Source organism: Trichomonas vaginalis, chromosome III (assembly GCF_026262505.1).
Source record: "Trichomonas vaginalis G3 chromosome III, whole genome shotgun sequence".
In the NCBI taxonomy this organism is placed as follows: Eukaryota; Parabasalia; order Trichomonadida; family Trichomonadidae; genus Trichomonas; species Trichomonas vaginalis.
Window position 1 is genome coordinate 26,866,584 of NC_067205.1, and position 12,062 is coordinate 26,878,645.

Genomic DNA, 12,062 nt, shown 5'->3' on the forward strand with positions numbered 1-12,062 from the left:
TTTGATAAACTATAGATAAGATATATGAAACAAAGGCAGGCTATGCGGTAAATTAGAGCTTATTCTGATATTTTGAAATTTAACCGGATGACAGGTGTTCGGTTTCAAAGTACTTTTATTTTAAATTTATATTTAATTAATTATATGCTCACAAATAACTTCAATAATAATTAGTAAATCAAAATTTTTGATTGAAATATTCAATTTAGCTCACAAAAAGATGTGTTCATACAAAATTTTTAGAAATAATGTAGATCTGATAGAATAAGAATATGAAATAAATCAAAAATTATCAAAATCGAATTTTTTATAATAATATACGAAAAAAATTTGAGGCCGAAGGGAGTCGAACCCCCAACCTTGAGATCTGGAGTCTCACGCAATGCCATTATGCTACAGCCCCAACACATTTATTTAGCTATATGTTAAAACTAAAAACCAATAAACTCAAACTGTTTTATTAAAATATTTTTTAACCTTTGCTGTAGCAATACCATCTATCATCAATATTAAATTTTCATTCATTATTCATGTATTTTCCATATTACGTTATTCATGATATCCAAATATCTTCTTATTCTTTACAACATTCCCAATATAATTTAGCTTTATAATTAAATGCTATTTCTTTCATGCCAACTTCTTGATTTCTAATTTAATTACTTATAACCCAATATCCACTATTAATTATGATTTAATCAATTTTGCATTTTATGTTTGTATTCACTTTAATATGTGGATACTTTTCGAAAAGTTTACGATTCAGAACATGAGCTTTTAGTCTGTCGATTGATCAATCTAACCCTTAAATTACTTTTTTCCTGCTCATTCCAATGATGTCATTAATAACCATCTGATTTTATAGCATAAAATTATTAAAACAAGGCATTATTCTATTTTTTCTCGTTATTTTTTTTTGAATTTTTTGTTGTAAAATTCCGAATTTTGACATTTTACCGATAGAATTCATTTCTGATGTTTCAACCAGTTCTATGAAATTGAGTTTCAGCATCTATTCAATTTTTATCAAAAATGAAAATAAAATTGAATTGCATAAATATCCGAATAGATTCACATCACTGGATGTCCAAAAATTTGAAGAAAATATTTCGGAAAAGTGACAAATCAGTACAAATTCAATTAATTTGTTTACTTCTTTGAATTTTTTGGTATCAAATCAACTTTAACTTTTAAATGTACACCCACACAACATATCCATACCAATTTATGTATCCCCAAGCTCCGGTGTTTACACAGTCTATGGTTCAAACTATGACTCCAATCACTCCTGTTTCTCTTGAGCCACCTCCAACATTGAGTTTAAATATCCCAAAGTTCGAGTATACAACCGATAAAATACCTTTCATCCCATTTGATAGACATAAAAATGATTACAACTTCGAGACTCCTCTCGAAGCTATGACCTTCATTGCAAAACATTGCATGAAATATCATCAAGTTTTCAATCGCAATTTAGCAAAGGTTTATTCAAAACACGTTAGGGTATTATCAATTCAAGATTTATCATATATACAGTTCTCTGCGATTGATAAGAAGATATTTAATGCAATATTTACAAAGGTACATCGTAGAAACAACTGACTGCGCAATAGTGTTGAGTAAAGGAATTTATGTTTTGATAAATCCAAATCATTTTTCATTTACAGTTATTATTATGATTCATCATTTTGCTGAATATCATTTATGGCTTCCATATTTTTCATATCAACTTCATTTGTGCAAATTTTTATAGGAAACATTACCACATAGAAGTTTTTCATATATTCAGAAGGAATATCTGAAAACGATTTCTATTATTTTCGAATTACTGCAATTCGCAATTCTGAAATATGTTCTTTATAGCAATGATTTTAAAGAGATTGGCTATTTCCAATTTCACGCAACGGCTTCTTTTTTAGTTACGATCCTATTGGCGTGAAGCGTCCAAAATCGAGTAATATTTTTTTTTCTCTCTGATATGTTATATATGTAGGCTCTTTCGAATACTCCAATAAAATCAGCTATGTGTAACAATATACACTCAATTTCTTACTTTTACAACTCAATATGGAAAAATTTTTTCAAATTATAGAACTATTTGAAATACAATAGAGACCAACACTGATATGGAAGTATAGGATATCAAAGAGCCTTTATAATGGTAATACTATGATGGACAAATGCTAAATTTTGACTCATTTATAATCAAATTTTTGATCTCAGGGATATTGAAAAAGTAAAAATTTGACTCAGTTATAATCAAATACTTTCTATTCAATTTTGAGGGAAACTTGAAAAAACATTTTCCTAATTTTGAATAGTTTACAAGTAATAAAAAAATTTAAAAAATTAATAAAATTAAGTGTTTAGTTAAATGCAAGGTGTTATTCTCCTTGGATATGAGTAGCAAAAGGTGCTACTCTCCATGTATTCTAAAAATGAAATAATTTTGGTAGCTTTGTATGGAGATGAATATTGATTGTTAACTGGAGTCTCAAATGATGCATTGGAGACTTTTAACAATGGCTCCTAATTCATTTTTGTAGTCCTGGAGACAAATTGCTGGGAAATTTCCAAGGTACCCGCAGCATTTTAGTTTCGCTCCATTTTGAAGTTTTTGAATCAAACCTCTTTACGGTTAACTAAATTATTTCTAAACATTTTGCAAATAATCTAAACACTAAATTTTAATAATTTTTTAAATTTTTTTATTTGTAAACTATACAAAATTACGGAAAAATTATTTTAAAAATCTTACTCAGTATATATTGTACTGTAATATTTTTTTACTTCATCTTAAGTTTTTTGAGAGGAAAATTGTATGTCGAAAAAATATGTTACTTCATTTCACGCAATTTGAATGAATCAGTTCACCAAACCGCAAAATTTTCAATTGAAGTGAGGTAACATATTTTTCAAGAAATCACACAACATTGAATTAAAGTAATTTCAGCATTTGCCCAAAAATTGAGGCTTCGCCTCAATTTTTGGGCAAATGCTGGAAAAATTTTCCATCAAATTGAAGGGGAAATTTCAAATTTTTATCATTTCACGAGAATTCTCCGTACTAGACAATTTAAAATAAAGGTTTTATGTTACCAAAAATTTCTAGTCAAAAAGTGACACAATGAGCTCAAGTTTGACTGAAATCTTAAATTTCTCATGGGATATCAGGACAATTATCACCCAAATTATGAAGAAATACAAATCTTCGAAGCAATGAAGAAATATCATTTCAGTAAAGAATGGCTTGTTAAAAAGATCAAAAAGGCTGTCAATTCCGCGTTTAGAGAACAGAATTTTTATCCAACAGAAATTCCCACTACGTGTATCTTTATAAGATACAATCAGAACAAACCAGAAATCGAAATCCGTACTTCGGAAATGAAGTTTACAAAAGGTCAATTTCGGGATGAAATATGCAATATCTGCAATTTAGTTGGTGAATGCGTTCATCAAATCATGCTCGATTATGAGCTTGGATTCCAATACACATATTAAATCAAACGTGTGATCGGATGCAAAAAATTGATATTTAATAATTGATGATTGATATTTAACAAATGATGATTGATATTTAATAATTGATGATTGATATTTAAAAATTGAAAACCCCAGGAGGTATAGCTCTGGGTTTAAAATCACCCAAGTTATAAAATAGTTTGGGTTGATGCTGCATTATAAAACCAGCTTCTATCGTGTATAATAGACTGGTTATCATCCCAACTTTGTTTGGGTTGATGCTGCATTATAAAAATCCCATACACAATCGGAAAAAAAATTATAAGAAATTATATTAAGAAATTATAATTTATTCTTTAAAGTCAAATTGAAATATTTTTGCCTCAAAAACACGAGATTATATCTCAGTACTTCAATTAGGAAGTAAACTTTAATTTATTAAAAGAATTTCAATTTTTTTTAAGAATGTTAGTGATATTTCGTACTAAGATGGAGCTTCTAAAACAGAAAGAGATTTGTAGTGACGAAAAGTTCATTACCGATTTATGAATTAAAAAGAATTATTCAAATTTGTAATGAATGGATCTTTTTAAAGTATATTGTATAATAACCATATTCCCAGAAAATGTATTGCAAATCATATTTAATAGGGATAGTTAAATACTCTTTCGATAATATTTCACTTCTAATATTACCAATCAGATATTACTTAAATAGCATAAGTAGTTTTACGCATATATCCTTGGTATTTATCAAATACATTAGATTTTTCTTCTTCAAATCTAATACAAAAGATTTTGCTTTTTGATCGTTTTTAGAATTTACCATATATTTAAATGCTATAGTTAATGGTTAAAAGGACTCTTTACATGAACAAAAAATAAAGAAATCAAAGGTTTAAATTGATCCATTCAAAAAGATTGTATATTTAGCAATTTAAATAGTGAAAATGGCAATAACTATTACAAGATATATATTACCAATCAGCTAATTTGGCTATTTTAGCATATTTCATTCAATAAAATTTTTATGAATGGAGAATTTCTCAAAAATTGAATTCCTTATCAAAAAATTTTAACAATTTTTAACGTACATTTAAAAGTAATGACTTCAAAAATCACAGTAAAAGCTCGTTCAAAAACTTCAATATCCAATGATACAAGCGAACCTACTATATCAAAAAGCCCCATGCCTACTCCAAGAAGGACATCGACTTCAATTAAGAAAAAAATTAAAAAAGATGAACCAATAATATTAACCGGAAGACCCATTGAAGTTAAATCATCAAATACAGTTGGATTTAAACATGGAGGTATTAAAACAGAACAAGATTTGACTCATTTTAGAAATATTTTTGAAAAAGAAACAAGCGATGTTCAGGCTAGATCAGTTTTCAGAGAATTGGAAGAAAAGTTATCTCATGTGCCACTTGATGATTACGAAAAACTTGAACCTCAGGATCAATATAAAATTATTCAACAGCTTCTAGACATTTACAACTTTTCATGGAACGAATGATGTTTTCAACTCCACAAAATAAGCAATGAACATTCAAAAGTTCTTGCAAAGCTTAAATCTTTTTACAATTCTTTGCTAGATTTATATCCTGAACTCGTTTTAAACTTTAACAATCGTTTAGAAACATTACAAAAAGAAAACAATGACAAAGATAGACAAATACAAACCCTAAAACAAGAATTAAAGGCACAAATTGATCGAAATAACGGTACAAGAAAGTATATTATTGACTGCCAGAATGAAATTACCAGACTAAAAGCTGCTAAAAAGTATTATAAAAACGAATTAAACAATGAAGTTATGGTTGTTGAACAGGCGAAATCTTATATCACAGAAATGAGGCTTCAAAATCAAATGTTAAAAGAAGAAAATGAGCGTTTAAAGAACACAAAAATTAATTTAGATATGCCAACTTCTTCAAATGCAGTTGCCTTCAATGATGTTGGAGTTGGAACATCCGATAACTATATAGCTCCAACAAATTCAAACAACCAGCTTCCAAATGTTCCATTGAAGAGAAGGGACTCAAAGAAATTGACTAGGGTAGATAGCGTTGACAGAGCTTTATCATTATTAACAGAAGAACTTGTTGATGAACGTTATGTTCCATTAAGACATACTGTATTTTCATTTATTATAGATTCAGATCAAGATATTCAAAGCGAATTTGTAAAACAAACTGATAATACAGAATTTAAAACTTTCAACTGGCTATTTCCTAAGATTTGCACAATATTTATTACAGTACTAAATAATGAAGATCCTTCATCTCCATTTAGATCTTTCGACCATGTTATTTCTTCCTATATTTCCAAGATTTATCAAACTTCATTTTTAACACAAAAAATGACTACGATACTCGTTCAATCAGCTCATATTATTGATTCTAAGAATTACATTTTCAAAATGTTTAATAAGTTTTTAGAAAATGAATATGACTTTACTTGCTTTAGATTTTTCCATACAATGCTTGAATTTTCCATTGCATATGCAAAGCCAGATGTTTCTACTATTGTTGCAAATGAATCTTTGAATGAATCAGATTCAATGATCACAATTTTACCAAGTGATGCTATTAGCGTTCATCAAGCAGTATTTCCATTCTGGGAGCCATGCGAGGAATTCACTTCCACTGATTATCCAATAGATTATTGGGAATTCCTTGACATTCTTGTACAAGATTTCATTAAAGCCAGAAAACATATTGGAGCCTTCATTAAAAATGGCCTTTTACTGTCTGGAAACCAAGATATAGCTCATGTTACTCTGAAGAACTTCCTCACTTTGAACTTGATTGCTTTTCCAGATGTAAATACAGGCAAAGTCAAAGATGAATGGCATCAACTTTTGACTCGATATGAAGCTCTTGGACACAAAGAACCCGACTCAATAGACAATTCTTCTATTATTTATTACTGCGTTTCAAAAGATTCACTTATCATTAAAATGATGAGAACGAATACAATTGAACAATTCTCCCAAATGTTCTTCGATATGAACGCGCCAATGCTTGAGGCTCTTAACTTCATTATAAAGAGATTGACCATTTACATACCAGCACTTAAGAATTCTCTTCCAAATCAAGCAGATATTTTGAATGATGCTGCCTCAAACATAAGAAATTCTTTGTATTTAGCTGACATTTCAGGAACTTTGGGCTTTTATAGAAAGATGCTTCATCAAATTGATAGTGAACAAGTAAATGACTTCTCATCATTAATTGTTTCTAATCAATCCGCTGATGAAGATATCAAAAGAATTCTCAAGCATCTTGAAGAGAGAGAAACCGTTGTTGGCGTTACTGTTTTGTAAAATATTATTGTTTGTTTGATTATTTTTATGTAATTGCACCTTTTTTACTTTTTTTGAATTTTGAAATCAATTTTTTTGGATATGATATCGAGAAATTTTCTTACAAATTTAAGGGATAATGCAATGCAACTAAAATATAATTAGACTTTATTTTTCTGAATAAAAATGTGACATCAATATAAAAAAAATCTTTCAAAAATCAATGATTTCATTTATCATATTTTATAAGAATTCACAGTTGTACAAGCAAAACGACAATATTTTAGTATATGCCAACAAAGTTTATCCATATGATAATCCTTCATTGACTTTTGATATTTCCCGGATATCATTTTGTCAACCAAAACAAACAATATACGGACCACATAATTGGATAGACTCTTTTATGGGTTCTAAGCCAATGTTCACAGATGTAGTGCTTAATTTCAATAAAAATGTTTCTAATAAAACAATTTGTACAAATACGCTTACAAAAGAATCAATTAAAACTCTACAATATGTCATTCAGCATAATTATGTTATGGAGTTTACCATTGATAGAATTCCATCTTGGATCAGAATCGGAACAACAGCATCAGACAAAGCTCAAATTTATTCACACATATCATTTTCTATCAATACAATTAACGGAACAATTACGGATATCAATGCAACAGATTCCGAACCTGTTGATCTAATAGAAAATAAGGAAATTACATTCACACTATCAGCTACATTCCATACAGTTAATGAAAAGCGACTTCAGAGAATCAGAAATGAAAAAATTACAAAAACTTCAGTACATTTATATTCACTTTTTAATACGTCCATACTTTCAATGCTACTTATATTGCTGGTTGCTCTCATTAGCAATAAGATTTCTACAAAAGAACTCGTTTCAATGAAAAATTTTGAAGGATTTGAGTTTGAATCATTAAACGACAGAGGATGGAAGGCAGTTCGAGGTGACGTTTTCCGACCAGCAGTTAAAATGCAACTTTTAACTATTCTATGCGGATCTGGCGTTCAAATTTTTGTTTTTGTTTTAATTTATTCTTTAATTATGTGGCAAACAAAATCCAGTATGCCATTTTTGCTTACATTTTTCATTATTACATCACCATTATGTGGATTACTTTCAGTTTCATCGGCACAAGCGTTTGGAATTCATAAATGGATCCGGATATCTATTGGTTCTGTTTCCATAGTACCAATAGCAGCAATATGCATATGTTTACCTGTTTGGCTGCTTTCAATTCTTAATAAAACCACGTTTGGACCTTCGATCATGCAAATCATCATCTTTTTGATAGCAATGATAATTTTCTTCATGCCATTATCATCATTGGGAGGTGCTCTCGCAGTTAAACGAAAAATGTTTATGGATAATAAATGCGAAGTTAAATTAGTTCCAAGGAAGATACCAAAACAGCCATGGTACCTTAAAGCTCCATGGCTAGGATTTTTCCCGCTTATAGTATGCGGAATACCTTCCACAATTGAGTTTCATTACATTTTATTATCTTTATGGGGTCCACATGTCTTCTATCCATTCGAACTACTTGCAATATCCATTACTCTTATTTCGATCAACGCGTGTTGCTCAACGATAATTTCTGTCTATTTATTGTTGCAATCAGAAAACCATCATTGGCAATGGCAATCATTTATATATCCTGCCTCAGCAGGCATAGCTACATTTATATATTCAATCTTTTACTATATTTGCAACACTTCGGTGAACTGTATCTTTCAAGCTTGTTGCTATTTCGGATTTGCAATCTTTATTTCGATTTGTATTTCATTATTATGTGGTGGAATAGGATTCACATCATCCAATATCTTTGTTCACAGCATGTACAACAATATCAAGTTTGATTAATGTTAATTACTGTTACTGTATATTGATTTAATACCTATTATACAATCAATAATTAGAAAACCTCCTTGCATTTTCAAATGCCAAACCATATTTTGAATGACCATCAAGTTTTTTTTATCGTCTCTGAAAAAATAATCAATTATAGTGACAAAAACAATGTACATGAGATAGATAGATGAATGTAAGAATGAGGTGATCGTTTGCCTCCTATTTCAATTATTTACAACCCGTTTTTCATGCTTTCAATTCACTGTGGAAAAGAAAAAGGGGTTCTATTCAAAAGCTATTTTCGGCTTTTCAGAGGAATTTCTCATGCTTTGAAATAAACATTTAATGTTAATTAGAGATATACAGTCGATAAATTTATTTTATGTAGTTTATTTTTTGAAACAACATTTAAAAGTTAGTTATGTAGTGCATGCTGTACAAGTATATTTTTCAATAAATAAACATATGTTTGTTCGAAAGAGACGTTACGTCCTCAATTTTGAATAATAGAATTTAAAATTTGAGAAGTAATTCAAATTTTAGCTTACTTTTTTATTTGAACAACATATATTAACTGAATTGTTATCAAATTTAACATTTTAGTTTTGTGATGTTCTCAATAAAATGAAAGTTGAATACTGATGCATTCAATTTGAATATTTATCAAAAAATAAATCACCTTATAAACTGATTCAAAAGATTAATTATACTCCTTATCATGTTCTAAAATAACTATATTTTATTTGGGAATGAATGAAGAAATAATCTTATCAATTCGTTGGTAATGCTTTAAATATGAATTAATGAATGTTATCGATGAATGGCCTCAAAAATAGTTATATAATTAATAGTATAATCCATAGATAAAAGTTTAATTACATTTCGATAATAGACAAATCAGCGAAAGGATCAACATCCATCTGCAATAAGGCAGCAAGATTTGGATCATTATTCGATGAAAACATAGCTTTAAATTGTGCTAACGGGTCTGGGGAAGGAGATGGGAATTGGCTATCCTCTTGTTTCTTCGGCGGGATCTGTTCTTTCTTCTTCTGTAAGGAAGCTAAATGGCCTCTAAGTCTGTTTGTAGATCTCTTTGGGAAGTAGGAGCCAATCTTTTTCCACTTCGGTCCATATTTTTCAAACAGCTGTAACAGCAGCTGATCCTCATCTTCTGTGAATGGGTCATTACTAAGATTTGGACATAAATAGTTATTCCAACGATCACGACACTGACGACTTGTTCTTGTCTTCATTTCAATGGAAATTACTTCCCAGTCTCTGGTGCCGAGTTGCTTAATTAACTTCTTAAGCTTTTCATCTTCTTCTGGTGTGAACTTGATCTTTCTAACGTTGCTCATCTATTTATAATGTGAATAGACAGTAATTACTCTCAATTCAAAGAATTTTTTTAATGGCAATTTCAATTATATAAACTTTAATAAGAAATATAAATAATAATATTTAAAATAATATCAGCAGCTATTATTTGTAGATGTAAAAAACTCCTCTCAAAAGATAAATGTCCGGACATTTACTTTCCTATCAAAAATTGAGAGGGTAAATAACTAAATTATATGATTCAACTAATTGTGTAATTATAAGCAATGTTTATTGATAAAATCCAAAAGTATTGAAATTAATTGAAATCTAAATTGAAAGTTTTGATACTATAAATCCTAATCAGTACCATAAATAAATAGAAATTGTTAAATAATTAAATTGAATTTGAAAAATTGACATGTTATAATGATTATATGAAGTTTACGGCTAATCTCAATTTTAAAAGCCAATCCAAGTTAATTTTGCTTCTTACTTGATAATACACCAAACTTTATTATTGCTAAAATATTTTTGAATACCATGTCAAATTTCTTTTGCCAATCATTATCAAATATTTGATAAATGACTTTTGTTTCGTCTTTGAACCATTATAATATAAAATTGATATACATTTCTTAATCAAATATAAATAGTAATGTTATTTGTTAATCTTTTCAAAATTTTCTTAACAATAAAGATTGTAGACAACTTGATATTTGGTTTTCTTATTTGATATTGACCCTAATTTTCCGTTAAAATCCTTACCGCTCAGAAATAATCAACGTAAAACGATTCTTTTTAACTATTCATGCATATAACACAATTATCTTCCTTATAAAATAATATAATATTACATTATTTTACCGCTATCCTTGATAATTAAAATTATCGATTTTATCTAAATTAACATATATTCTATAAATTAAATAGAAATAGTTACTTTTATATTTATTTTTAGTTAGCTATATTTCGCTCCTAAATATATTTGCTTATTTGTTAATTTGGATTTTGAAATTCATGAAAAATCATTACAAATTCTTTAGATTTAATCATTATGGAATGTTTAAATTTCAATTATGTATATTAAACCTCACCAAATATATTCACAAAATAAAAAATTCTACCTAAATCATGGTATTATAGGATGATGCTTCAATCTTTGATAAAAGTAATATTTGTAAATTCTCTATTTTATGCTGATTCAAAAATATCATTTTTGGCTTCTTGTTTGTTTTAATTGTTATTTTAGGTAACATCTTACCTTTCCAACATCATATTTCCTAGTCTTAAATGTTAAATGCTGTGCAAATATATGATCTGATAATTTTCACACTTATTTTTTGTCAGTATTGAAAATTGTTAAAGTTAGATTTAGCAATTTGATAGCAATTGAATTTCTTAATTTTCAATATTTCCTATTGATATAAATTCTGATATCAATTCCAAACATAAATCTTTAAAACAATATTGAATTCGCTTTCAAACATTGTGATAATTTTTGACTCTTTTCATTTTTTGAAATCATATTCAAAATATATTTTAAGTTCATTTTTAATATCAATTATTTTTAATCTAAGATAACAAACAAATTTTTTTCAAAAACTTTCTCGTTAAAGAATATCTGGAAACTGGAAAAATTGCATTTAATAGCAAAACAAATACATGGCATGATATTTTATCCCTCAAAATATCGTTTCAAACACATAATTGAATCATTGTTAATAAAAATCTTCATTATTCAGCATTTTATTGGGATCTACTTAATTGTTATAGAAAATTATGTAGAACCATAATATTTCAGCCTCAAAAATTGATATTAAATCGAACGATTTTTATTCTTCAATGGAAGCAATATTGAAATATAATTTTATATTAAAGTTTTTGAAATGCATATTCCTGTCATTTAGGACAAAATACAATGCTTTTCAATCAATGAAAGATTTTCATTTCGTTTTAAAGCTTACGCCAACACAGAATAAGTCATTACATTGTTCTTATGCATATTATAATAGTAAATGAAATTATGCAAACTTAATGGCAAAGGAATGTCCACTATTTTAAGCGAAAAAGCTTCTAATTTGGCCTTCAAACTAGATCA

The 12,062-nt window shown here is 28.2% G+C and overlaps 6 protein-coding genes and 1 non-coding gene across 7 annotated transcripts; 5 read left to right on the top strand and 2 right to left on the bottom strand.

Moving 5' to 3' along the window:
- Window positions 1–331: 331 nt before the first annotated feature.
- On the bottom strand, window positions 332–403 carry TVAGG3_0771060. The gene has a single exon. It is a non-coding gene; the product is annotated as a tRNA-Trp (tRNA).
- A 773-nt stretch (window positions 404–1,176) lies between these two features.
- Window positions 1,177–1,646, top strand: TVAGG3_0771070 (uncharacterized protein; the record flags this gene model as incomplete). Its single annotated transcript, XM_001584048.1, has 1 exon — window positions 1,195–1,602. The coding sequence occupies one exon, from the start codon at window positions 1,195–1,197 to the stop codon at window positions 1,600–1,602; it is 408 nt and encodes a 135-aa protein (XP_001584098.1).
- Window positions 1,647–3,162: 1,516 nt separating this feature from the next.
- TVAGG3_0771080 (uncharacterized protein) lies at window positions 3,163–3,909 on the top strand (the record flags this gene model as incomplete). The annotated part of the gene is made up of 1 exon (XM_001584047.2): window positions 3,163–3,501. One exon carries the CDS (start codon window positions 3,163–3,165, stop codon window positions 3,499–3,501), a length of 339 nt encoding a protein of 112 aa, XP_001584097.1.
- Window positions 3,910–4,566: 657 nt separating this feature from the next.
- TVAGG3_0771090 (uncharacterized protein) lies at window positions 4,567–4,980 on the top strand (the record flags this gene model as incomplete). Its single annotated transcript, XM_001584046.1, has 1 exon — window positions 4,567–4,980. The coding sequence occupies one exon, from the start codon at window positions 4,567–4,569 to the stop codon at window positions 4,978–4,980; it is 414 nt and encodes a 137-aa protein (XP_001584096.1).
- A 238-nt stretch (window positions 4,981–5,218) lies between these two features.
- On the top strand, window positions 5,219–6,792 carry TVAGG3_0771100 (uncharacterized protein; the record flags this gene model as incomplete). The annotated part of the gene is made up of 1 exon (XM_001584045.2): window positions 5,281–6,792. One exon carries the CDS (start codon window positions 5,281–5,283, stop codon window positions 6,790–6,792), a length of 1,512 nt encoding a protein of 503 aa, XP_001584095.1.
- Window positions 6,793–6,985: 193 nt separating this feature from the next.
- TVAGG3_0771110 (secretion of lysosomal enzymes) lies at window positions 6,986–9,123 on the top strand (the record flags this gene model as incomplete). The annotated part of the gene is made up of 1 exon (XM_001584044.1): window positions 7,178–8,653. One exon carries the CDS (start codon window positions 7,178–7,180, stop codon window positions 8,651–8,653), a length of 1,476 nt encoding a protein of 491 aa, XP_001584094.1.
- A 287-nt stretch (window positions 9,124–9,410) lies between these two features.
- On the bottom strand, window positions 9,411–10,019 carry TVAGG3_0771120 (RNA polymerase II transcription regulator recruiting protein; the record flags this gene model as incomplete). Its single annotated transcript, XM_001584043.1, has 1 exon — window positions 9,517–10,002. One exon carries the CDS (start codon window positions 10,000–10,002, stop codon window positions 9,517–9,519), a length of 486 nt encoding a protein of 161 aa, XP_001584093.1.
- Window positions 10,020–12,062: the final 2,043 nt, after the last annotated feature.